This window comes from Perognathus longimembris, unplaced genomic scaffold (assembly GCF_023159225.1).
Source record: "Perognathus longimembris pacificus isolate PPM17 unplaced genomic scaffold, ASM2315922v1 HiC_scaffold_5496, whole genome shotgun sequence".
NCBI classification, from domain to species: domain Eukaryota; kingdom Metazoa; phylum Chordata; class Mammalia; order Rodentia; family Heteromyidae; genus Perognathus; species Perognathus longimembris.
This window is the reverse complement of record NW_025960929.1, coordinates 56,823-79,162: the sequence shown is the minus strand read 5'-3', so window position 1 is coordinate 79,162 and position 22,340 is coordinate 56,823. Positions and strand designations below refer to the sequence as shown.

Genomic DNA, 22,340 nt, shown 5'->3' with positions numbered 1-22,340 from the left:
CTGGCAGGCAGTGGGCCAAACTTGGGCTTGGTTTATGAAGCGCACAGGCTGCAACTGAGGCTGGCTGTGGATTGCGTGGTCGTGTCCACCACACCTCTGCTCACAAGGACTCTGAAGGGGCCCTGGCTTTGGTCTGCAGGCTTTGACAGACTCCTGGTCTGTCCAGACAGGCCATGAATCCCCAGCGTGAGCTCCACCCTGGGGCTCACAAGCAGCGAGAGGGAGAAGCAGAGGGGGGGCGCGTTGGGCGTTCATCTAGGGAAGGCCTGGAGCATGGCGAGCCTGTCCAGGTCCTGACACCCAGCCCACAGCCTCTCTATTGAGAAGGGCACAAAGCACAAACCAGAGTGGTTGTTACCTGGGTAATAACACAAGGAGAAGGCCCCAGTTAGACAAGATTAAGAAAGAGAGACTGTCTGTTCTCACGGGAGAGACACATTCAAGCCGTTGGGCAGGTGTCCTGGAAAGCATCTGTTCCCCGCCATGCAGGCTAGCTCGGACCTTGCCCAGGAGACCAGGGATCTGGTCTGACGCGTGCGGGCCCTGTGGGCGTGCACCTGCCCCTGCCCGCCGTCCAGGCCCCAGCACACGCGCGCTCGGCCCTGGCATCCAGCCTCGCTGTCCCCCGCAGGACCAGCTGAGCATCATCAAGAGGCTGGACTTCCTGCTGCAGCACGCCATCCGCCTGGGGGACCCCCAGGTCATCCAGGTGGTCTGCACCACCCAGTGGAACGTCTGCCTGCCCCTGCTGCAGCACAGCCTGCGGCACCACCTCCGGAAGCCGCTCACCAACGTCGCCGAGATCCTAGAGAAGGTGGACAGGTGGGGCGCGCCGACCTCGCGCTGTTCCCAGGGGCCCGTGGCCGGGGAGGGAGGGGCGGAGCCGCCGCCCTGAGCGTCATCTGCGGCCCGCACAGCATCCCCGGAGCCCCCGGGCTCACACGGCCGGCCTGGGGTCCTCTCCTCCCGTGGTCGTAGGCCCCTGGGGTGGGCATCTGCTCCGGGCCTGCAGTTGCCGTGGGACCTGCTGGGCGGGGTCCCTGCGCCCCGGGCCCCACGAGTCCCCACGCTCCGTGTCCTGGGAGAGTGTAGCCTCCCCTGGGAGGGCGCGTCTGTGTCTGGCGGTGGATGCTCCTCATCTCCCTCAGACCCGGGGTGAGCATCTTCCACCCTCTTAGCACGCTCACCTGTCTCCCTGCACAACATGCCTGCCGCAAAGCTCCCTTCTCCGTCAGGCTTGACACCAAGGCCGTGCTGCCTCTATAAAATGAGCTGTAACACGTCTTTCCGAAATCATTTTCCAACGTTCGTGGTCTACTTGTGGTTTTTCCCTTCGACATTGGGTAGAATTCAACAACAGAGCTGCCAGGGCGTTGGGTGTCGAGCCTCTTCATCCTCTTCCGTGGGGAATTGCTCAGGGGCTCCTAGCACACGGGCCCCTCCCTGAGTGCAGAGCCTGCCTTCTTCTGTGCCCTGGTTTTTGTCTGGTAGCTGTCACAACTAGCGACGCAGATGGGGGCGTTCTGTCCTTCCTCCCCTCGGCCCCTCTCTGGCTGTGACCCACACCCCAGCCACCTCTGGGCCCTCAGCTCTGGGGGCAGGGGCGGGGGGCAGCTGCATGGGGTGGTGTTAGGGTTCACGCTCCACACCCCTGCTGCTGCTCTGTGCTGTGCACGGGCTGCACGCGAGCTGCACATCCACCCTAGCTGGCTCCTCTGCCCTGAACACGGATGGGGCTCTTGGCCGGAGGTGGGGGGAAAGGGCTGCACTGCTCCCTCGTGGCGAGGATGTTGAGGGCCTTCCACAGCAGCTAGATGGTCCACGATGGCCCAGGCCCACTCGCTGCTTTTCAGCCCAAACCCAGGGCCCAGGGATCCTGCAGGGTGGGCTCTGTGTGTTCCAGTGGTCTGCAGAGACCATCTCTGCCCCTCTCCCCCAACTTGTGGCCCCTCAAGGCAGGGCGATGACAAGAAGGAGGCTAGCAAGCAGGAAGGCACTGGGTGCCACCCTCAGGAGGGCTGCTGGTCACAGCGCATGCCTGGTGCGCCCCCGAGGGCCTGCTAACACCTGTCTCCACCCCAGTCTGATGACCCTGCTGCGCTGCCAAGTCCACATGGAGCTGGGGCACATCGAGGAGGACGCAGACCAGCTGGAGACTGCCATGGAGCACCTGCGCAAGGCCTCCTCCCTGGACACCATGGGCCTCTACCAGGACAAGATCAGGATGGGCTTCAACCGGATACACCTTTGCACCATGCTGTACCAGTCCCCTGAGCGTGCCGAGGACAAGGCCAATATGGCCATCCAGCAGGTCAGGGCTCATCCCCAGGGTTGCAGACCCCAGAATCAGGCCAAGGGGCACCTGGGGGCCAGGCAGACCCAAGAACAGGGCCAAGGGGGGCCCAGGAGCCATTCAGATCCAAGAACAAGGCCAAGGGGGACTTGAGGGCCATGCAGACCCAAGAATCAGCCAAGGAGAACCCGGGGGCCATGCAGACCCAAGAACAGGGCCAAGGGGGACCCAGGGGCCATGCAGACCCAAGAACAAGGCCAAGGAGAACCCGGGGGCCATGCAGACCCAAGAACAGGGCCAAGGGGGACCCGGGGGCCATGCAGACCCAAGAACAGGGCCAAGGGGGACTTGAGGGCCATGCAGACCCAAGAACAGGGCCAAGGAGAACCCGGGGGCCATGCAGACCCAAGAACAGGGCCAAGAGGGACCCGGGGGCCATTCAGACCCGAAAACAAATCCAAGGAGGACCAGGGAGCCATGCAGACCCAAGAGCCAGACCAAGGGGCACCTGGGGGCCATGCAGATCCACGAACAAGGCCAAAGAGGACCAGGGAGCCTTTGTAGACCAAGAACGAGGCCAAGGGGACTCTGGAGTACAGGCACCTCAAGAACAAGGAGCAGGCTAGGCTGCAAGGCTAGGACTGAGAAGGGATCTGGAAGGACCCACCCACCAGGAGGCCCACAGTTAACTGTTGTGCCTGCCGAGGAGGAGCCACAGCCCCTCCTCCAAAAGTCAAAGGCTCAGAGTTCTCACAGGTCCCTGGAAGAGCCACTGTACACAGCTTGCTCCCCATATCAAAACTTCTTTCTGCAGGCAAAAAAAGCCATCCCAAAAGACAGTGTGAGGAAGAAGCGGGCACTCCTGGTGAATGCAGGGCTGGCCCTCGCCCCCGACACCTTCCAGATTGTGCTGGACAGCGAGAACGAGGCAAGAGGTGAGCAGTGCCCGGTGCCCTCAGAGGAGCCTCCTCAGCTCCAGAGCCTCTGTGCACTGGTGCTGTCTTGAGCCTGCCCTTCCCTCGTCAGCCTTTCCTCTCCAGACTCCACCTCCTCCCAAGTAAGGCTGCTGGCTGAGGGCCTGGAAGCATAGCCACTCTCAAGATGGGGTTCAGCCACGGCACGGCCTTGGGCTTCCCATCCAAGGTGGTTATCGCCTGGATCATCTAAGTGCTCCGCTCTGTCCCAGACCATTGCACACCCATTCACCCAGACCATTGCACACTCACCCACCCAGACCATTGCACACTCACCCACCCAGACCATTGCACACCCACTCACCCAGACCATTGCACACCCACCCGGACCATTGCACACTCACCCACCCAGACCATTGCACACTCATTCACCCAGACCATTGCACACCCACCCAGACCATTGCACACCCACTTACCCAGACCATTGCACACCCACCCAGACCATTGCACACTCACCTACCTCATTGTACACCCATTCACCAAGACCATTGCACACCCACCCACCCAGACCATTGCACACCCACCCAGACCATTGCACACCCACCCACTCAGACCATTGCACACTCACCCACCTCATTGAACACCCACCCGGACCATTGCACACCCACTCACCCAAACGATTGCACACTCACCCATCTCATTGAACACCCACCCAGATCATTGCACACCCACTCACCCAAACCATTGCACATTCACCAATATCATTGAATACCCACCCACCCAGACCATTGCACATCCGCTCACCCAGACCATTGCACACTCACCCACCTCATTGAACATCCACCCGGACCATTGCACACTCACCCATATCATTGAATACCCACCCATCCAGACCATTGCACATCTGCTCACCCAGACCATTGCACAGTCACTCACCCAGACCATTGCACACCCACCCAGACTATCACACACCCGCTCACCTAGCTCATCGCACACCCACTTACCCAGACCATTGCACACCCACCCAGACCATTGCACACTCACCTACCTCATTGCACACCCATTCACCAAGACCATTGCACACCCAATCACCCAGACCATTGCACACCCATTCATCAGTACCATTGCACACCCACCCAGACCATTGCACACCCAGACCATCACACACACACACACCCAGACCATTGCACACTCATCTACCTCATTGCATACCCATTCACCAAGACCATTGCACACCCACTCACCCAGGCCATTGCACACCCATTCACCAGGACCATTACACACCCATTCACCAGTACCATTGCACACTCACTCACCAAGACCATTGCACATCCACCCAGACCATTGCTCATCTGCTCACCCAGACCATTGCACACCCACCCAGACCATTGCACACTCACCTACCTCATAGCGCACCCACCCATCCAGAGCATTGCACACTTGCTCACCTACCTCATTGCACACTTATGCCCAGGTCATTGCATAACTACTTACCCAGGTCATTACTCACCCACTCCACCCAATCCATCGTATACCCACTCACCCAGGCCATTGTATACTTGCTTACACAGGTCATTGTGTGCCCACTCACCCAGACTATCACACACCCGCTCACCTAGCTCATCGCACACCCACTCACCCAGACCATTGCACACCTGCTCACCTAGGCCATATACATTTTTCCAGGGAGGTTCTAAAGAAGTGCTGGCATGGAATCGAGGGCCACACCATCCCTTGCCTGTGGCTTTGGAGCCCGGCTGTCCAGGACAAGCCAGCAGCTGGGGCGGTGGGATGGGGCTGCACCGAGCCGGGGTGTCATCTCCTCTAGCTCGTCTCTGACCTCATATGTGGATGGTCTGAAACAGAGCAGCCTCAGTCCATGTCATAGATCCGGCTGAGGGCAAGGAGCGGGGTGGGGGGGGGGGTGGGAGGGAGGTGGATGGGTCCCCGCAACCCCTCCCTGCTCCTGGAAGGCTCATGCCATGGTGGCAGCCCGGGAGGGCTGGGCCCGTTGTGCTGTGTCACCTCCTTGGTCCTTTCATCCTAAGGTGCCAGAGGATCCCCTGTAGATCTGTTGGCATCACCCCGATGCACGATGCATATATTTTTCCTTATTTTAGTCAAGAGGCAGGGCCTTACATCCCCTGTGCCCTGCAGGTGATCGTAGAGGTGCCGACGCATGGTGGATCTGCACCCTGTAGACGCTGGAGCCCAGCAAGGTCGGGGCTCCCAGAGGGGCTCTCGGAGCTGGTCAGCAGTGAACACTGGTGCTGCCTGGGACCGAGAGGAGGGCGTGAGGCTGGCCTGGGCCCTCTGTCCACAGCAGCGGCACCAGGCTGCTGGCCCTTGGTGAGGGGGAGAGCTCTGGGAGCTTGTTCTCTATCTAGAAAACAGGAGCAGCGGGTTCAGCAGGCGAGACTGAGTCTGCAGATGGTGATGGGTGTTGCCAGGGGCAGCGAGAGACAAGTCAGAGCCTGGTGCTTGTGATGGGAAGATGCCGGGCTGCTCTGTGAGGTGGTGGGAGCCAGGAGGTGCCGGCGTCGGTACAGGGACGCGGCAGGCCAGGGTGCCACACCTCACCAGCTCACTCTGATCACTGCCCAACGACACAGGCCCTGGGCGCCACTCACGCCTCGGGGACGTGCCCACCTCCCGGGACAGAGGCCCTCCCACCCCAGGTCCTCTGGTGTACGTTGTTTCTGCTTTCAGTTTCCACTGGGAAAATCAAGGGCCGGTTTTCCAGCCTGTGTGCGAAGGCCCGGCACCACATCATCAGCGTGGACAAGGCGGTTGGGCACCTGCGGCGTCTGGGAAATGAGAACGACAAGGAGAGGTGAGAGGGACTGTGGCTTCTCTGCAGAGGACAAGCCCAAGAGCCTGCCCATTGGGAGCCCTGGGGTCCTGCCGCTGTGTCCGCACCGAGTTGGTTCTTCATGCCCATCAGGACCTGAGCCCGTGAGGGCGACAGTGGCTCTCCCCAGACACACGCAGCGCCACTTTCCAGGCCGTAGAATCCCCAACCAGGCGCCTGCGGCACCACACCTTACCTGGGAAGGGAGCTGGGAGGGGCCTCTTCCTCAGGAGGAGGGGACAAAGCCACTGACACCAGACCTGAGGACCACCCAGCCCTGAGCACCTGGCCCCGACCCGGGGGACCACCCAGCCCTGAGCACTGAGCCCCGACCCAGGGGACCACCCAGCCCTGAGCACTGAGCCGTGAGCTAGGGATCACCCAGCCCTGAGCACCAGGCCCTGACCCTGAGGACCACCCAGCCCTGAGCACCAGGCCCTGACCCGGGGGACCACCCAGCCCTGAGCACTGAGCCCTGACCCTGAGGACCACCCAGCCCTGAGCACTGAGCCCTGACCCTGGGCACCACCCAGCCCTGAGCACTGAGCCCTGACCCGGGGGACCACCTAGCCCTGAGCACTGAGCCCCGACCCGGGGGACCACCCAGCCCTGAGCACTGAGCCCTGACCCTGAGGACCACCCAGCCCTGAGCACCAGGCCCTGACCCTGAGGACCACCCAGCCCTGAGCACTGAGCCCTGACCCTGAGGACCACCCAGCCCTGAGCACTGAGCCGTGAGCTAGGGATCACCCAGCCCTGAGCACTGAGCCATGAGCTAGGGATCACCCAGCCCTGAGCACTGAGCCGTGAGCTAGGGATCACCCAGCCCAGAGCACTGAGCCCTGGCCCGGGGGACCACCCAGCCCTGAGCACCAGGCCCTGACGCTGAGGACCACCCAGCCCTGAGCACCAGGCCCTGACCCGGGGGACCACCCAGCCCTGAGCACTGAGCCCTGACCCTGAGGACCACCCAGCCCTGAGCACTGAGCCCCGACCCGGGGGACCACCCAGCCCTGAGCACTGAGCCCTGACCCTGAGGATCACCTAGCCCTGAGCACTGAGCCCTGACCGGAGGACCACCCAGCCCTGAGCACCTGGCCCCGACCCGGGGGACCACCCAGCCCTGAGCACTGAGCCCTGACCCTGAGGACCACCCAGCCCTGAGCACTGAGCCCTGACCTGAGGGACCACCCAGCCCTGAGCACTGAGCCCTGACCCTGAGGACCACCCAGCCCTGAGCACTGAGCCCTGACCATGGGGATCACCCAGCCATGAGCACTGAGCCCTGACCCTGAGGACCACCCAGTCCTGAGCACTGAGCCCTGACCCTGAGGACCACCCAGCCCTGAGCACCAGGCCCTGACCCTGAGGACCACCCAGCCCTGAGCACTGAGCCCTGACCCTGAGGACCACCCAGCCCTGAGCACTGAGCCCTGACCATGGGGATCACCCAGCCCTGAGCACTGAGCCCTGACCCTGAGGACCACCCAGCCCTGAGCACTGAGCCCTGACCCTGAGGACCACCCAGCCCTGAGCACTGAGCCCTGACCCTGAGGACCACCCAGCCCTGAGCACCAGGCCCTGACCCTGAGGACCACCCAGCCCTGAGCACTGAGCCCTGACCCTGAGGACCACCCAGCCCTGAGCACCAGGCCCTGACCCTGAGGACCACCCAGCCCTGAGCACTGAGCCCTGACCCTGAGGACCACCCAGCCCTGAGCACTGAGCCCTGACCTGAGGACCACCCAGCCCTGAGCACTGAGCCCTGACCCTGGGGATCACCCAGCCCTGAGCACTGAGCCCTGACCTGAGGGACCACCCAGCCCTGAGCACTGAGCCCTGACCTGAGGGACCACCCAGCCCTGAGCACTGAGCCCTGACCATGGGGATCACCCAGCTCTGAGCACTGAGCCCTGACCCTGAGGACCACCCAGCCCTGAGCACTGAGCCCTGACCCTGAGGACCACCCAGCCCTGAGCACTGAGCCCTGACCATGGGGATCACCCAGCCCTGAGCACTGAGCCCTGACCCTGAGGACCACCCAGCCCTGAGCACCAGGCCCTGACCCTGAGGACCACCCAGCCCTGAGCACTGAGCCCTGACCCTGAGGACCACCCAGCCCTGAGCACCAGGCCCTGACCCTGAGGACCACCCAGCCCTGAGCACTGAGCCCTGACCCTGGGGATCACCCAGCCCTGAGCACTGAGCCCTGACCCTGAGGACCACCCAGCCCTGAGCACTGAGCCCTGACCATGAGGACCACCCAGCCCTGAGCACTGAGCCCTGACCCTGAGGACCACCCAGCCCTGAGCACTGAGCCCTGAGCTAGGGATCACCCAGCCCTGAGCACCAGGCCCTGACCCTGAGGACCACCCAGCCCTGAGCACCAGGCCCTGACCCTGAGGACCACCCAGCCCTGAGCACTGAGCCCTGACCTGAGGACCACCCAGCCCTGAGCACTGAGCCCTGACCTTGGGGATCACCCAGCCCTGAGCACTGAGCCCTGACCTGAGGGACCACCCAGCCCTGAGCACTGAGCCCTGACCTGAGGGACCACCCAGCCCTGAGCACTGAGCCCTGACCATGGGGATCACCCAGCCCTGAGCACTGAGCCCTGACCCTGAGGACCACCCAGCCCTGAGCACTGAGCCCTGACCCTGAGGACCACCCAGCCCTGAGCACCAGGCCCTGACCCTGGGCACCACCCAGCCTTGCCGTCTGTGCCCACCCCACCCACCAGGCTTTCCCACCTCAGCCCCAGGACAGCAGCACTGTGTCCAAGGTCGCTCTCGGGAACCGTCAGCCTGCCCTGCCGTTGTTGTTCCTTCCATGCAGTCCTGTAGCTGCTTTCTGATTTCTCCTCTGCTTGCTTTCCTCCTGTGTGGATTGTGGTGAGCAGAATTCAGATCTGGACAGACTTGGCCAAAGTTTCTCGGAAGCAGGGCGTGTGGGATGTTTGCCGGGCTGCCTGCCGCTTCTGCCTCCTCTACGACAATATGAAGTCCCGGAAGCCGATGAAGCTGAGGCGAGGTTGGACTCCCCACCCTGGCCCCCAGGTCTCACTGGCCCCCGGGGAGGGTCAGGCTGGGCCCCAGAGTCTCACTGGCCCCCGGGGAGGGGAAAGCAGGGCCTCGGAGTCCCACTGGCCCCCAGGGAAGGGCAGGCTGGGCTTTGGGGGTTCCACTGGCCCCCAGGGAAGGGCAGGCTGGGCTTTGGGGGTTCCACTGGCCCCCAGGGAAGGGCAGGCTGGGCTTTGGGGGTTCCACTGGCCCCCAGGGAAGGGCAGGCTGGGCTTTGGGGGTCCCACTGGCCCTCAGGGAAGGCAGGCTGGGCTTTGGGGGTCCCACTGTCTCCCAGGGAGGGGCAGGCTGGGCTTTGGGGGTCCCACTGGCCCTCAGGGAAGGCAGGCTGGGCTTTGGGGGTCCCACTGGCCCTCAGGGAAGGCAGGCTGGGCTTTGGGGGTCCCACTGGCCCTCAGGGAAGGCAGGCTGGGCTTTGGGGGTCCCACTGGCCCCCAGGGAGGGGCAGGCTGGGCTTTGGGGGTCCCACTGTCCCCCAGGGAGGGGCAGGCTGGGCTTTGGGGGGGTCCCACTGGCCCCCCTGGAGGGCAGGCTGGGCTTTGGGGGGGGGTCCCACTGGCCCCCAGAGATGGGCAGGCTGGGCCTCGAAGTCCCACTGGCCCCCAGGGAGGGCAGGCTGGGCTTTGGGGGTCCCACTGGCCCCCAGGGAGGGGCAGGCTGGGCTTTGGGGGTCCCACTGTCCCCCCGGGAGGGCAGGCTGGGCTTTGGGGGTCCCGCTGGCCCCCCGGGAGGGCAGGCTGGGCTTTGGGGGTCCCGCTGGCCCCCAGGGAGGGGCAGGCTGGGCCTCAGGGTCCCACCCTTGGGGGTTTCTTGCAGCTCTGAGAGTCTGTGGGGGCTGTGGCCCCCTGAGGTCTGCTCTGCAGAAGGGCACCCAGCAGAGCCTGTGTCACCCCCACGCCTGCGGCCCCCAGCAGAGGTCGGGACTGACCCTGACCTGCCCTAGCGGGCAGGGCCTCTGGCCTTGCACTTGGCTTCAGAGCCCCCTCTAGTGGAAATCAGGATTACACACCAACACCGTGTTCACCTCAGGAAGGGGAGGCTGTGCAGATCCTGTGGCGTTTTATCAAAGGGGCGTGGGCACTCTGGGCCTGGGGATCTTTGGGGCCCTGGGCCCAGCTCAGAAGGCTGACCCTCCATGGCACTTGTAGGTGACTCCAAATAGCAGGCCACAGTGACCATGACGACAGCAGTCACCACTGTTTCTCACCATTGCTACCCACTGCTGTGCTGCTTTGGCCCTGGGCTGCCAGCTTACTACGCTCCAACCATGATCACATCTGAGGGCCTCACGCTGTCCTTCTGAGTCCATCCGCACAGCGCTGGGCCAGGAATTCTTGGTTTTTGTGGGCTTGAAAAGAGGTCATCTTGATGGCCACGTAGAGTGGCTCAAGCCTGTCGTTGTAGCTGTTTGAGGCTTGGAGAGAGGGAGCTCTCAGTTCAAGGCCAAGCAGGGCAAAACGTTTCCAAGACTCCATGGCTCGGGGTGGCTGTTCACACACTATCGTCCTGGCTGCTTAGAGAAGCACAAATAGGATGGGAGTCTAGGCTGGCTCAGACTTTAATAGTCAATGCACGGAGGGCTGATGGAGGAGCTCAAATGGCAGGGCTCCTGCCTAGCAAGTGTGAGGCCCTGAGTTCAAACCCTAGTGCTGCCAAAAGGAGAAGAGAGAAGCATGATCTTCCCAATTGCTGCTCCGCAGGACGGAGGAAAAGAGGCACGGACAGCTCCATGCACGACATCTTGGGCCAGGCTGACGTGAGTCCCCAGAGGCAAATTTCCCAGGACCTGCTGAGAAAGTTCGCGGAGGTGGGGTTCATCAATGCTGAGGTACGTCCGTGGGTGGGGTCCATGGATGGGGAGGCGGGTTCCATGGATGGGAAGGTGGGGTTCATGGATGTGAGGTGGGGTTCAATGAGAGAAGGTGGGATCCATGGGTGGGAGGTTGGGTTCATGGATGGGAGGTGGGGTTCATGGATGAGGAGGTGGGGTTCATGGATGAGAGGTGGGGTTCATGGATGGGAGGCGGGGTTCATTGGTGGGTAGATTGGGATTCAATGAGAGGCGGTTAGTGTCATGGGTGGGAGGTGGGGTTCATGGATGGGAGGCGGGGTTCATGGATGGGTAGGCGGGGTTCATGGATGGGTAGGCGGGGTTCATGGATGGGAGGTGGGGTTCATGCATGGGAGGTGGGGTTCATGGATGGGGAGGTTGGGTTCATGGGTGGGAGGTAGGGTTCATGGATGCGGAGGCGGGGTTCACGGATGGGAGGTTTGCGGTTTATGGACAGAGGCTGGGGGTCACAGAGAGGAGGTGGGCTTCACCCATGCTGAGAGGAGTGTTCTTGTATCTGCAGGGCTAGGGCAGTTGCTGGTGGCAGATTCAGTTCCCACACCATCCGTGTCACCATGAACACTTCACAAACATTTATCCTAGAGCCTTACATTTTGCTTCCCAAGCAAAACTGTAATTGGAAGATTTCTGAGGAGAAAAATCCATCAACATGAAACATGATGTGTGTTGATATAAATTTTTAAATCAATTTACTTTGTTGTTGTTATAGAGCTGTTGTACACAGGGATTACACTCACATGTGTCGGGTAATGAGTACATTTCCTTTCCTGCAGTGTCTTCTCTTCCCTCACTCTCTCGCAGTCCCTCCCTCCCAGCTCCACCCTCCAGTTGTATAGTTTGCTTTCACCTATGTCCAGTGAGCTCCACTGCTGAAATATTCACCCTTTTCTCCCCAAATTTTGTACCCTCCCCCCACCCTCCCGAAGATATACACGTGAATATACCATACATACGGCAAAGAAAAGAATCATCAAAAATAAGAATATAAAAAGTAAAAGATAAAAAAGCAGCAAAAAGAAGATCCCTGGTTTCCATATCTTGGAGTTTGTTTCACCTTTGGTTTCTCTCCTAAGACTATCCTCTTTTGGTTTCTCTGTGTGTGAGTCTCTAGAATCCTGTATAATTTATCATATCCCAATGTATTTTAGATCTAATTTCTGCATATCAGAGAGAACATGCGCTGTCTCTCTGAGCTTGGCTTACCTCACTTGACATGATTTGTCGAGTTCCATTCATTTCCCGGAGAATGACATTACTTTATTCTTTCTGATGGCTATGTAAAATTCCACCGTGTATGGGTTCCACATGTTTTGGATCCTTTCATCTGTGGTGGGGCATCTGGTCTGCTTTCATGTCTGGGCTATTGTGACTAGTGCGGCAATGCGCGTGGATGTAGGTGTCCTTATAGCGTCCTGGCGCATGGTGTTCAGGGTAGAGGCCCAGGGGTGGTATGGCTGGGTCATGGGGAAGATCTGTGTTTAGTTTTTGAGGAACCTCCAGACTGCCGTCTAGAGTCGTTGTGTTAGTTTCCGTTCCCGCCAACAGTGGAGTAGGGTTCCTTTTTCCTCACATCTCCACCAACATTTGTTGTTTGAATTCACAATGTGGGCCAGTCTAACTGGGGTGAGGTGGAATCTCAGTTGTTTTGACTTGCATATCCGTTATGGCCAGGGTTGATGGCATATCCTCGTCTGTTTCTTTGCCATTCTTACCTCTTCTGAAAAATCTCTTAGCTTCTTTGCCCATTTGGTTTATTAGGTTTGGGAGGGGCTAGTTTCTTGAGCTCCTTACTGTATATATTAGATATTAGGCCTTTGTCTGACATATTGCTGGTAAAGATCTTTTCCCAGTTTGTTGACTGTCTTCTAGTGTAGTAATTATGTCCTTGGCTGTGCAGAAACTGTTTATTTTGATGTAGTCCCACTTGTTAAGTCTCTCTCCTATCTGTTGTGCCCCTGGGACTATTCAAGAAGCTTCTACCTCTATCTATAAGTTCTAGTGTTTCTCCTACTCTCTCTTGCAGTCCTTTCAAACTTTAGGGTCTGACCTTGAGGTCTTTGATCCACTTTGAGTTGATATTAGTGAATGATGTAAATTTTTTGTTAGAAATAATTTCTAAGCTGGGCACCCATGGGTCACATCTGCAATCCTAGCTACGGATGAGGCCCAGATCTGAGTCTCAGATTAAGGCCAGACAGGGCAGACAAGATGTCAAGATGCTTATCTCAAATAGCCAACAAAAACATGCAAGTGGAGGCATGGCTCACATGGTAGAATGCTAGCTATGAGAGAAGAAACGGAGCAAGAGTGCAAGGCCCTGAGTTCAAGTCTCCATATTGACAGAAAAAAGACAGACAGACAATTTCTGACCTGTGAGACCAAAGTCACTTGAGTGGAGCAGGCTTCACCCCCTCCCAGGGAGGAGGAAGTTGGAGCCAATGAGTGGTATCTAAAGGAGGGGCCCTGAGGACCTGGGTGACCTTTGACACCTCTGGATTCTTGGAGCCACTGGAGGTTGTTCCTCAGGGCTCAGTCCAGGGCACCAGGCCTAGGCTTGGGTCTCACCCAGCGGGAGTCCCTCGGGTCACAGGTATGACCGGGCCACCCCTGTGCCCTGTGCCCAGGAGATCAGGGTTGGAGCTGATACAAAAGAGCCATGAGGGAGACAAGGGTCTGTGAGTACAAGGGTCACCCACCCAGGGGCTGCCTGACCCTTAGCCTCTCAGTCCATCCACGGCAGGCGTGGAGGCTTCGGTGCTGCAGCACAGGTGTCTGAGGCCGTCCAGGACAACAGAGACAGCATGGAGGGGGGTGACGGCCACAGGCCGTGCTTGCAAGATTAGCCTCTCCCGAGACATTCACTCCTGAGATACCAGGAGCACTGTGATGAAGAGACAGGCCTTGGGGGGAGGGAGGGATTGGTGGGGGGGGCAGGCCTTGGGAGGAGGGAGGGGTTGGTGGTGGGGGGACAGGCCTTGGGGGGAGGGAAGGGTTGGTGGGGGGGGACAGGCCTTGGGGGGAGGGAGGGGTTGGTTGTGGGGGCACAGTCCGTGAGTGGAGGGAGGGGTTGACCACAGCATGGAGTTGGGGCTCACCATGTAGGCCTCTCTGCCTTGTATTAGCCATTCCAAAGGAAGACGTGAGGAAAGGCGCGTGGGCTCCGCGTGCGCTCCGCGTGGGCTCCGCGTGGGCAGACTCACCTCCTTCTGCCCACCATCCTGCAGGCCACTGTCCACTTGCTGCGTTCGGAAGGCGTGGAGCTGAATGACCCAGCGATTCCGCCGGAGGACACCAGTCAGCACCCAGCTGGCTATGTACCCGAGCCCCCAGACAGCAACCCGGAATGGATCACCTACAGGTGTGCCTGGCCAGCGGCCTCCACATGAGGCCTGGCTGTTCCTGTGCTCCTCCCTCAAGCTAAAGTTGGCTTTGATAATTCAAACACATATTATTAAAATAGAAAGCAGAAAAAAGTAATGCAACAAACACTATAATAGCGCACCAGGTCTACAGTTCTTAGTATCTTACCCTTGACAGAAAACGTTTGCCTGGCCTGGGGCAGATCTGTCCCCAAACCCTCAAACACTGCATGACGGTGCCTGGTCCCACCTGGAGAGTGGCCTGGAGCCTGCGTGTGAGGAGAAGGTGGCAGGCGCACCCCAGGGTGCCAAGGAAGCTGTGGCTAGGGTGGCTGCCAGGTAGATGGTGTGGGGTTAGCCCTGGCAGGGCCTCGGGCCAGCAGCTCCTCAGAAGAGGTGAGTAACAGGACAAAAGCTCAGGCCATGGACGGAGCTGAGGGACAAGGAGGAGTCTCAGTAGGAGGAGGACCTGGTACAGGGGAGAAAACGCAGAGACGGCCACAGAGGAGGAAACGCAGGGATGGCCACAGAGGAGGAGGAGACGCAGGGATGGCCACAGAGGAGGAGGAGACGCAGGCATGGCCACAGAGGAGGAGGAGACGCAGGCATGGCCACAGAGGAGGAGGAGACGCAGGGATGGCCACAGAGGAGGAGGAGACGCAGGGATGGCCACAGAGGAGGAGGAGACGCAGGGATGGCCACAGAGGAGGAAGTGCAGGGATGGCCACAGAGGCAGAGGAGACGCAGGGATGGCCACAGAGGCAGAGGAGACGCAGGGATGGCCACAGAGGCGGAGGAGACGCAGGGATGGCCACAGAGGAGGAGGAGACGCAGGGATGGCCACAGAGGAGGAGGAAGTGCAGGGATGGCCACAGAGGCAGAGGAGACGCAGGGATGGCCACAGAGGCAGAGGAGACGCAGGGATGGCCACAGAGGAGGAGGAGACGCAGGGATGGCCACAGAGGAGGAGGAAGTGCAGGGATGGCCACAGAGGAGGAGGAGACGCAGGGATGGCCACAGAGCAGTAGCCAGCCCAGATGTGGCCAGGGCAGTGCCCGGGGCACCTCCCCAGGCACTGTCTGAATCCCGGGCTGCACAGTAGACAGCACAGGGCAGATGGCCTCCAGGAGAGCCCACAGCACTAATGCCAAGGCTCATCTTGGAGAGGCGTGCCTCCAAGCTGAGGCCTGGTGGTGGTGTGTTTGCAGAACGTGGATAGAAAGCTTGTCACAGTATGCCATGAGTAGCTGGCTGCGCTCTGCGGACATCGGGCAGGAGATTGGGGAGGCCTGGATTGTGCAGAATGCTGCGGTCTACATCTTGAACCACAACCACCATCTCATCACCGCTAGGAGGCAGAAGGAATTGGTTGACGCCCTGACCCACCTCCTGGGTGCCATCAAGGTCACCGGCCACAATGGGTGGGTGTTGGTGCCACGCTTATCACAGGCAGGGGTCACTGTGGGTGGAGGGAGGCCCGCCCTGGCCTCGCACTGGGCTCCCTGTTGCTCCCGGGAGTTCAGTACGGTCTGTCCCAGGCCAGGCCTCCTGGTGAGCTGGCAGGAGAGAGAAGACACTGCCTGTTCTCAGCCTGGGTTTTGGTGGAGAGGCAGGGTCGGAATGGATCCGAGGGCTTCTTCTCCAGATCCGTGGGCAGTTGGGAGAGACCGATACGTATGCAGCTCTAACTAGGACTCAGTCTATGCCAAGTTGAATCAAAAATGAACTTCTAATGTGTCTTTTGTTGGTTTTCAGTCTGAACAAGGGGATTTAATTGTTTGACCTCACATCCCCAAGTAGGGGCTAGAATGGTGAGCAGCAGGGCCTTGTGGAGCTGCCCGCCATCCAGAACTTAGGAGGTGGAGAGGCCAAGTTTGAAGTTACCCTGAGCCACATAGCAGGATCTGGTCTTAAAACACAAACACCCCAGACAGAGTGCACTCATGTGCTCACTGTGCTGTGCTAAGGAAAAGGGACTCTGCCTTAAGTAACTGCTGGAACCTCCCCTCCCCGGGCGCGGTGGGGAGGGATGCTCCCTTTGCGGGCACGGTGGGGAGGGGTGCTCCCCCTCATGGGCGCGGTGGGGAGGGGTGCTCCCTTTGCAGGCACGGTGGGGGGGATGCTCCCTTTGCAGGCACGGTGGGGAGGGGTGCTCCTTTTGTGGCACAGTGGGGAGGGGTGCTCCCTTTGCAGGCACGGTGGGGAGGGGTGCTCACCCTCACAGGCGTGGTGGGGAGGGTTGCTCCCCATCATGGGCGCAGTGGGGAGGGGTGCTCCCTTTGCGGGCACGGTGGGGAGGGGTGCTCACCCTCACAGGCGTGGTGGGGAGGGGTGCTCCCCCTCGTGGGCGTGGTGGGAAGGGGTGCTCCCCCTGTGGGCCTGTTCGGGAGAGGTGCTCCCTTGCAGGCACGGTGGGCACAGTGGGGAGGGGTGCTCCCCTTGCAGGCACGGTGGGGAGGGGTGCTCACCCTCACAGGCGTGGTGGGGAGGGGTGCTCCCCCTCGTGGGCGTGGTGGGGAGGGTTGCTCCCCATCATGGGCACAGTGGGGAGGGGTGCTCCCTTTGCGGGCACGGTGGGGAGGGGTGCTCACCCTCACAGGCATGGTGGGGAGGGTTGCTTCCCCTCGTGGGCCTGGTCGGGAGGGGTACTCCCCCTCGCGGGCGCGGTGGGAAGGGGTGCTCCCCCTGTGGGCCTGGTCGGGAGGGGTACTCCCCCTCGCGGGCGCGGTGGGAAGGGGTGCTCCCCCTGTGGGCCTGTTCGGGAGAGGTGCTCCCTTGCAGGCACGGTGGGCACAGTGGGGAGGGGTGCTCCCCTTGCAGGCACGGTGGGGCGGGGTGCTCCCCCTCGCGGGCGCGGTGGGGAAGGTTGCTCCCCCTCGTGGGCACGGTGGGGAGGGTTGTTCCCCCTCTCAGGCGCGGTGGGGAGGGGTGCTCCCCCTGTGGGCCTGGTCGGGAGGGGTACTCCCCCTCGCGGGCGCGGTGGGGAGGGGTGCTCCCCCTGTGGGCCTGGTCGGGAGGGGTACTCCCCCTCTCGGGCATGGTGGGGAGGGGTGCTCCCCCTGTGGGCCTGGTCGGGAGGGGTACTCCCCCTCGCGGGCGCGGTGGGGAGGGGTGCTCCCCCTGTGGGCCTGGTCAGGAGGGGTACTCCCTTGCAGGCACGGTGGGCAAGGTGGGGAGGGGTGCTCCCCCTTGCAGGCGCGGTGGGGAGGGGTGCTCCCCCTGTGGGCCTGGTCGGGAGGGGTGCTCCCTTGCAGGCACGGTGGTCACGGTGGGGCGGGGTGCTCCCCCTCGCGGGCGCGGTGGGGAGGGCTGCTTCCCCTCGCGGGCGCGGTGGGGAGAGGTGCTCCCTTGCAGGCACGGTGGGCACGGTGGGGAGGGGTGCTCCCTTTGTGGGCGCGGTGGGAGGGGTGCTCCCCCTCGCGGGCGCGGTGGGGTCCACAGGCCCTCTTGCTGCGGGGTGCTCAGGAGTGGCTCCTCCAGGGACCCCGTCATGCTCACCATGCTCTGCAACACCCTGGCCCGAGGCCTCATCATCCACTGGATTCCCACCCATGCACACGAGAAGTCCAAGAAGTTTGTGCGTCCGGTGGCGGTTCACGCTCCGTTGGACTCCTCTGAGATCAGAACGGCCTTGGAGGTGCCGCCCCGGGGGCCTTGGGGATGGGACAGGGCGGGGAGGGCAGGTCACCCGGGTCCCGGGCGTTGTGTGGTGAGGCCGGGCCAGCCCCGGGACAGGGTGGGCTGAGGGCTGGGAATGGCGTGGGCCTGGGCCTGGGGTGGGGGGAGGCGAGGGGGGAGGAGCAGATGGGTTCGAGCCCCGGGTCTTGCTGGCCGCGCTGGGGCTGGGGCACAGTGATGATCACCCCTACATAAGGGGTGCTGGGGCACAGTGATGATCGCCCCTGGGTAAGGGGTGCTGGGGCACAGTGATGATCACCCCTGGGTAAGGGTTGCTGGGGCATAGTGACGATCGCCCCTACATAAGGGGTGCTGGGGCACAGTGATGATCGCCCCTGGGTAAGGGGTGCTGGGGCACAGTGACGATCACCCCTGGGTAAGGGTTGCTGGGGCATAGTGACGATCGCCCCTACATAAGGGGTGCTGGGGCACAGTGATGATCGCCCCTGGGTAAGGGGTGCTGGGGCACAGTGATGATCACCCCTGGGTAAGGGTTGCTGGGGCATAGTGACGATCGCCCCTACATAAGGGGTGCTGGGGCACAGTGATGATCGCCCCTGGGTAAGGGGTGCTGGGGCACAGTGATGATCGCCCCTACATAAGGGGTGCTGGGGCACAGTGATGATCGCCCCTGGGTAAGGGGTGCTGGGGCACAGTGATGATTGCCCCTGGGTAAGGGGTACTGGGGCACAGTGACGATCGCCCCTGGGTAAGGGGTGCTGGGGCACAGTGCTGAGATTCTCGTCCCCACAGCGCGTGAAGAGGTTCTGGGGCCCTGGGGCCCCATCCGCACCCCTTGCTGTTGCACACACGAGGGGCCGGGCCCCATGTGCGGAGCCCTGCTTCTTCCCACGTGCACCGGGGAGGGAGCACCGCACAAGGAGCGTGGGAGACCCTGCTCAGCACCTTGGCTGGCGCTTGGGGGGTTTGTGACCGGCATCCTGGGTGCTGGCGATGAGTCCCCGAGCCCCGCGGCAGCCCAGGACGGGAGTGGCCCTGCCGTTGCAGGTCTGCGAGTTTGCGCTGAACCTGGGGAACGGGACGGTGCCCGAGGAGGTGGTCCCCATCAACATGCGGCAGCAGGTCATCGCCACCTGGGTGAAGGCCAAGCAGCTGCTGCAGCAGCAGATCGGGCAGCGGCTGGGCACGGAGGAGCCGGTGAGGGGGGGCCCTGGGCGCTGGCCTGGGTCCTCCTCCACCCTCTGGGGGTCAGGCGCCTTCCCGGCTGCCCCAGACCTCGTGGGGGCGCAACACCTAGTCCCACGCACCCACCCAGGGCGGCCTCCTTGGCAAGGCGTCAGGGCCCCACGCTGCCTCGGAGTGGGGACCGGAAGAGCAAGCGCCAAGAGTGCCCCTGGTTCTCCAAGACTGAGCCCGGAGCCACAGCGGGGTCTGCAGGGGAGGGAGCTGCGGGAGGGAGCAGTGCGGGGGGGGGGGGGGGGAGTCAGGTGGTTCATGGGATTAGGGGCAGGGCTTGTGAACGGGCATAGGCCGGGGCCTCCGTGCCAGGGCCCGAGGCCCCCCTCACGCCTGCCCCACCCCAGCAGCCTGAAGATGCCCCCTTCATGCCTGAGGCCTCTGCTCCTTTGTTATATGAGAGGATAATACGGAAGTCAACTCCCAGAAATAGCCTGGCGCGTCAGTGCCTTCTCCGGCCAGCTCCCGCCGCACAGGGCTGAGGGGGGGCTCCCGTCTCTCTCCCCGTGGTGGGGGCCGATCTCGGTGTCTTTCCTGCCCTCCAGAGCACCGACGAGGACATCACCGGCATGACCAGAGTCCTCGTGGCCATCGAGATGTACTCGTGCAACGGGCTGGGCCTCATGGACTTCACCGTGCCCCCCCTGGCCCAGGTGGGTGCCGGAGGCACGCCGGGCCGTGGGCAGGGAGCCTTCACCCCGGGGGTCAGGGCTGGGGCGCCCCACCCACACCAGAGCTCCCCCGCCCCGGGTGGTTTCTTCCTGGGGTCTCGCCCCGGGGCGTGCAACCCCTCCCCCGCCACGGCCCCATGTGTCAGGGACGTTAGGACACTGGGGGGCCCCGGGGCCACTGCTGCCCATGGGCTTCGTGGGAGCACGGCTTGCTGGCGGCTGCGGCCACCCCAACACACCGCCCTTCTCGCCTGCCCCTGGCCGCTGGAAGGTGGTGAAGATGGCTTCCGAGTGCGACTGGTCGGACCCCCTGGTGGAGCTGCAGACCCTGACGCGCCTGACCCACTTTGCCCATGCCTCCCGAGACCACGACATCACCATGGCCTGCGCCCAGTTGGCCACGCAGATGGGCATCCGATACCTGAGGACGCGCGACAAGTAAGTGAACTGAACAGCGACGCCCACCAGCTACGGAGAGCGTCCTCGGAAGTACGCGGGGGCTGACCCTCTTGCCAGACATGCTGAGCGGGGCTGGTGAGCAGGTGCCTGGCTTGGCCCCAGGCCCCTGGCCGTCTCCACACTGCCATCCCCGGGCACAGACGGCCCTTGCCTGCTAGCTCCGCCCCCAGGGCCATGTGATCAGCAGGGCCGCGAGGCCACCCCCCCCCCCACCCCCGCAAGGTGCAAGGTTGAGACTCTCGGGCCCTGGGTGTGACCAGCACAGAAGGGGGGGGGGGGGTTCTGTGGTGAAATGCCACAGGCGGGGAGACCCCAACAACAGGAATGCGTGGTTCCTGGTGCCTGGGTCTTCTCCATGAGAACACCTCGGCCTGGCAGCCTCTCCTCCCCGGGTGGCCATGATAGGAAGACCATGGCGTCCGGTCCCACTGAAAACGGCACTGGTCCCGTTACCAGAACCACCCTTGCACCCTCCTCACTTCCCCAAGGCCCTACCTGGGGAGTTCGGGCTCAGCACCCCCCCCCAAAGTTGAGGGACACACAGCGGCTCTTGGATCGACATCTTCCTCTCCTGGCCCAGACAGCTTTGTTAAGCAGTTCTGAGTAGCACAGGACACACCCTGAGTCAGTCTAAAGTAACTGAAAGCATCGGTGGAGAAGGATGGTGGCCACCTGCTTGTTGTTGGGGGACGGGGTGCTCACCCAAGTGTCGGGACGCCCACAGACTGTGTCCTCAGGGCAGCACCGAGACATTCCCTCTTTCCTTTGCAGTTTCTACATTCTCAATTTTAGTGGTTTGCACTATTCCATGAATTGAGTCAATAGCTGTATGCTTAGTCTCCCCCCTTCACGAGTCTGAGTCTGTTTAACGTGAAGTGCTGTTGTAAACAGCACTGTTTTCTTGGGTGTCTCTCCCTCGGGCTGCTTCCCCGAGTCTCGTGATCCTGAAGGGTGGTATCACACCCTTGGGCTGAGAGCACGGGTTTTTTGTAGCCAGTGGCCAGTTTGATCAGCGGTCCCCAGGTCCGAGGAGCGCCTAGCCACGTTCTCCACCTGGGGCCATGCCCGGCACCGCGTCTCTGAGGCCCCCTGGTGCTTCCAACCAGCAGGACTTGGGTTTGGCGGTGTCTGGGCTAGGTTGGAAGATCGGCCGACAGGCGGCAGTGTGCTCGCCTCACTCCAAATGGCCGCCCGGCGGCTGTGCGCCGCTGGCCAGACAAACTGCCGCCGCCGCCGAGGCTGGAGGAAGCCAGGCTGCCGTGCTGTGGTGAGGGGCAGAGGTGGTGGGGACGGAGAGCAGAGCGGGAGCCAGGTGCCAGCATGAGCCGCCGATGGGGTTCCACGCCGGCCGGCCGGCCGGCCCGCCATCTCTGGAGCCCGCCGGGAACACGGCCAGCTGGGTGGGCTGGGTGGGCGGGAGGAGCTGCCCCCGGTGAGGATCTCTCCCCGAAGAGAAGAGGGTCCTGGGGGTGGGGGGGAAGGGGAAGGGGAGGGGCCAGTGGGGATCTGGGGGAGGCAGCCATTCTGGAAGCCATTGCTCAAAATTGCTCTTAGACCGGAACAGGCAGACATCTTCTCAGCCACCAAAGGGCGGGGGCGGGGCGGCTGGCCAGGCGGTGCGCGGGCGCGCCTGGCGGGTCCTGCAGCCTCGCTCGGTCCTCAGTCTCAGCTTGACTTCTGAGAGGAAATTCCCATAATAAATAAGGTAACTTTGTAGGTGGGCACTGGGGGATGGCGCCCCGGCTAGGGGCTTTGGAGATCATGTGTAGGCCGTCACTGCCTCCTGGTGGTCAGGGTTGAGATTGCACCTCCAGATCCTGGTCACCTGTTTTTATGTAGCGTTTCCTGTGGCTCAGCTCCCAGCCAATTGCTCAGAAAGTGGCCACCAATAGCACGGAAGTTTCCCCCTCGTGGTGGCCATCACACAGCCTCGTTTCCCCTTCAGACCACGGGTGCTGGTGGGCCAGCGGGTTCGGGCAGGCCAGG

General features: G+C 62.0%; 1 protein-coding gene across 1 annotated transcript in view; it reads left to right on the top strand.

Moving 5' to 3' along the window:
* LOC125345310 (cilia- and flagella-associated protein 46-like) overlaps positions 1-22,340 on the top strand; it is an 85,916-nt gene that overhangs the window by 14,992 nt on the left and 48,584 nt on the right. Inside the window, exons 11-22 of the mRNA XM_048337537.1 lie at positions 632-822; positions 2,083-2,311; positions 3,108-3,228; positions 5,917-6,040; positions 8,958-9,088; positions 10,839-10,966; positions 14,215-14,348; positions 15,558-15,770; positions 17,830-17,986; positions 19,036-19,185; positions 19,770-19,877; positions 20,167-20,333. Coding sequence (XP_048193494.1) covers positions 632-822; positions 2,083-2,311; positions 3,108-3,228; positions 5,917-6,040; positions 8,958-9,088; positions 10,839-10,966; positions 14,215-14,348; positions 15,558-15,770; positions 17,830-17,986; positions 19,036-19,185; positions 19,770-19,877; positions 20,167-20,333 — 1,853 coding nt within the window. The remainder of the gene's footprint in view (positions 1-631; positions 823-2,082; positions 2,312-3,107; positions 3,229-5,916; positions 6,041-8,957; positions 9,089-10,838; positions 10,967-14,214; positions 14,349-15,557; positions 15,771-17,829; positions 17,987-19,035; positions 19,186-19,769; positions 19,878-20,166; positions 20,334-22,340) is intronic.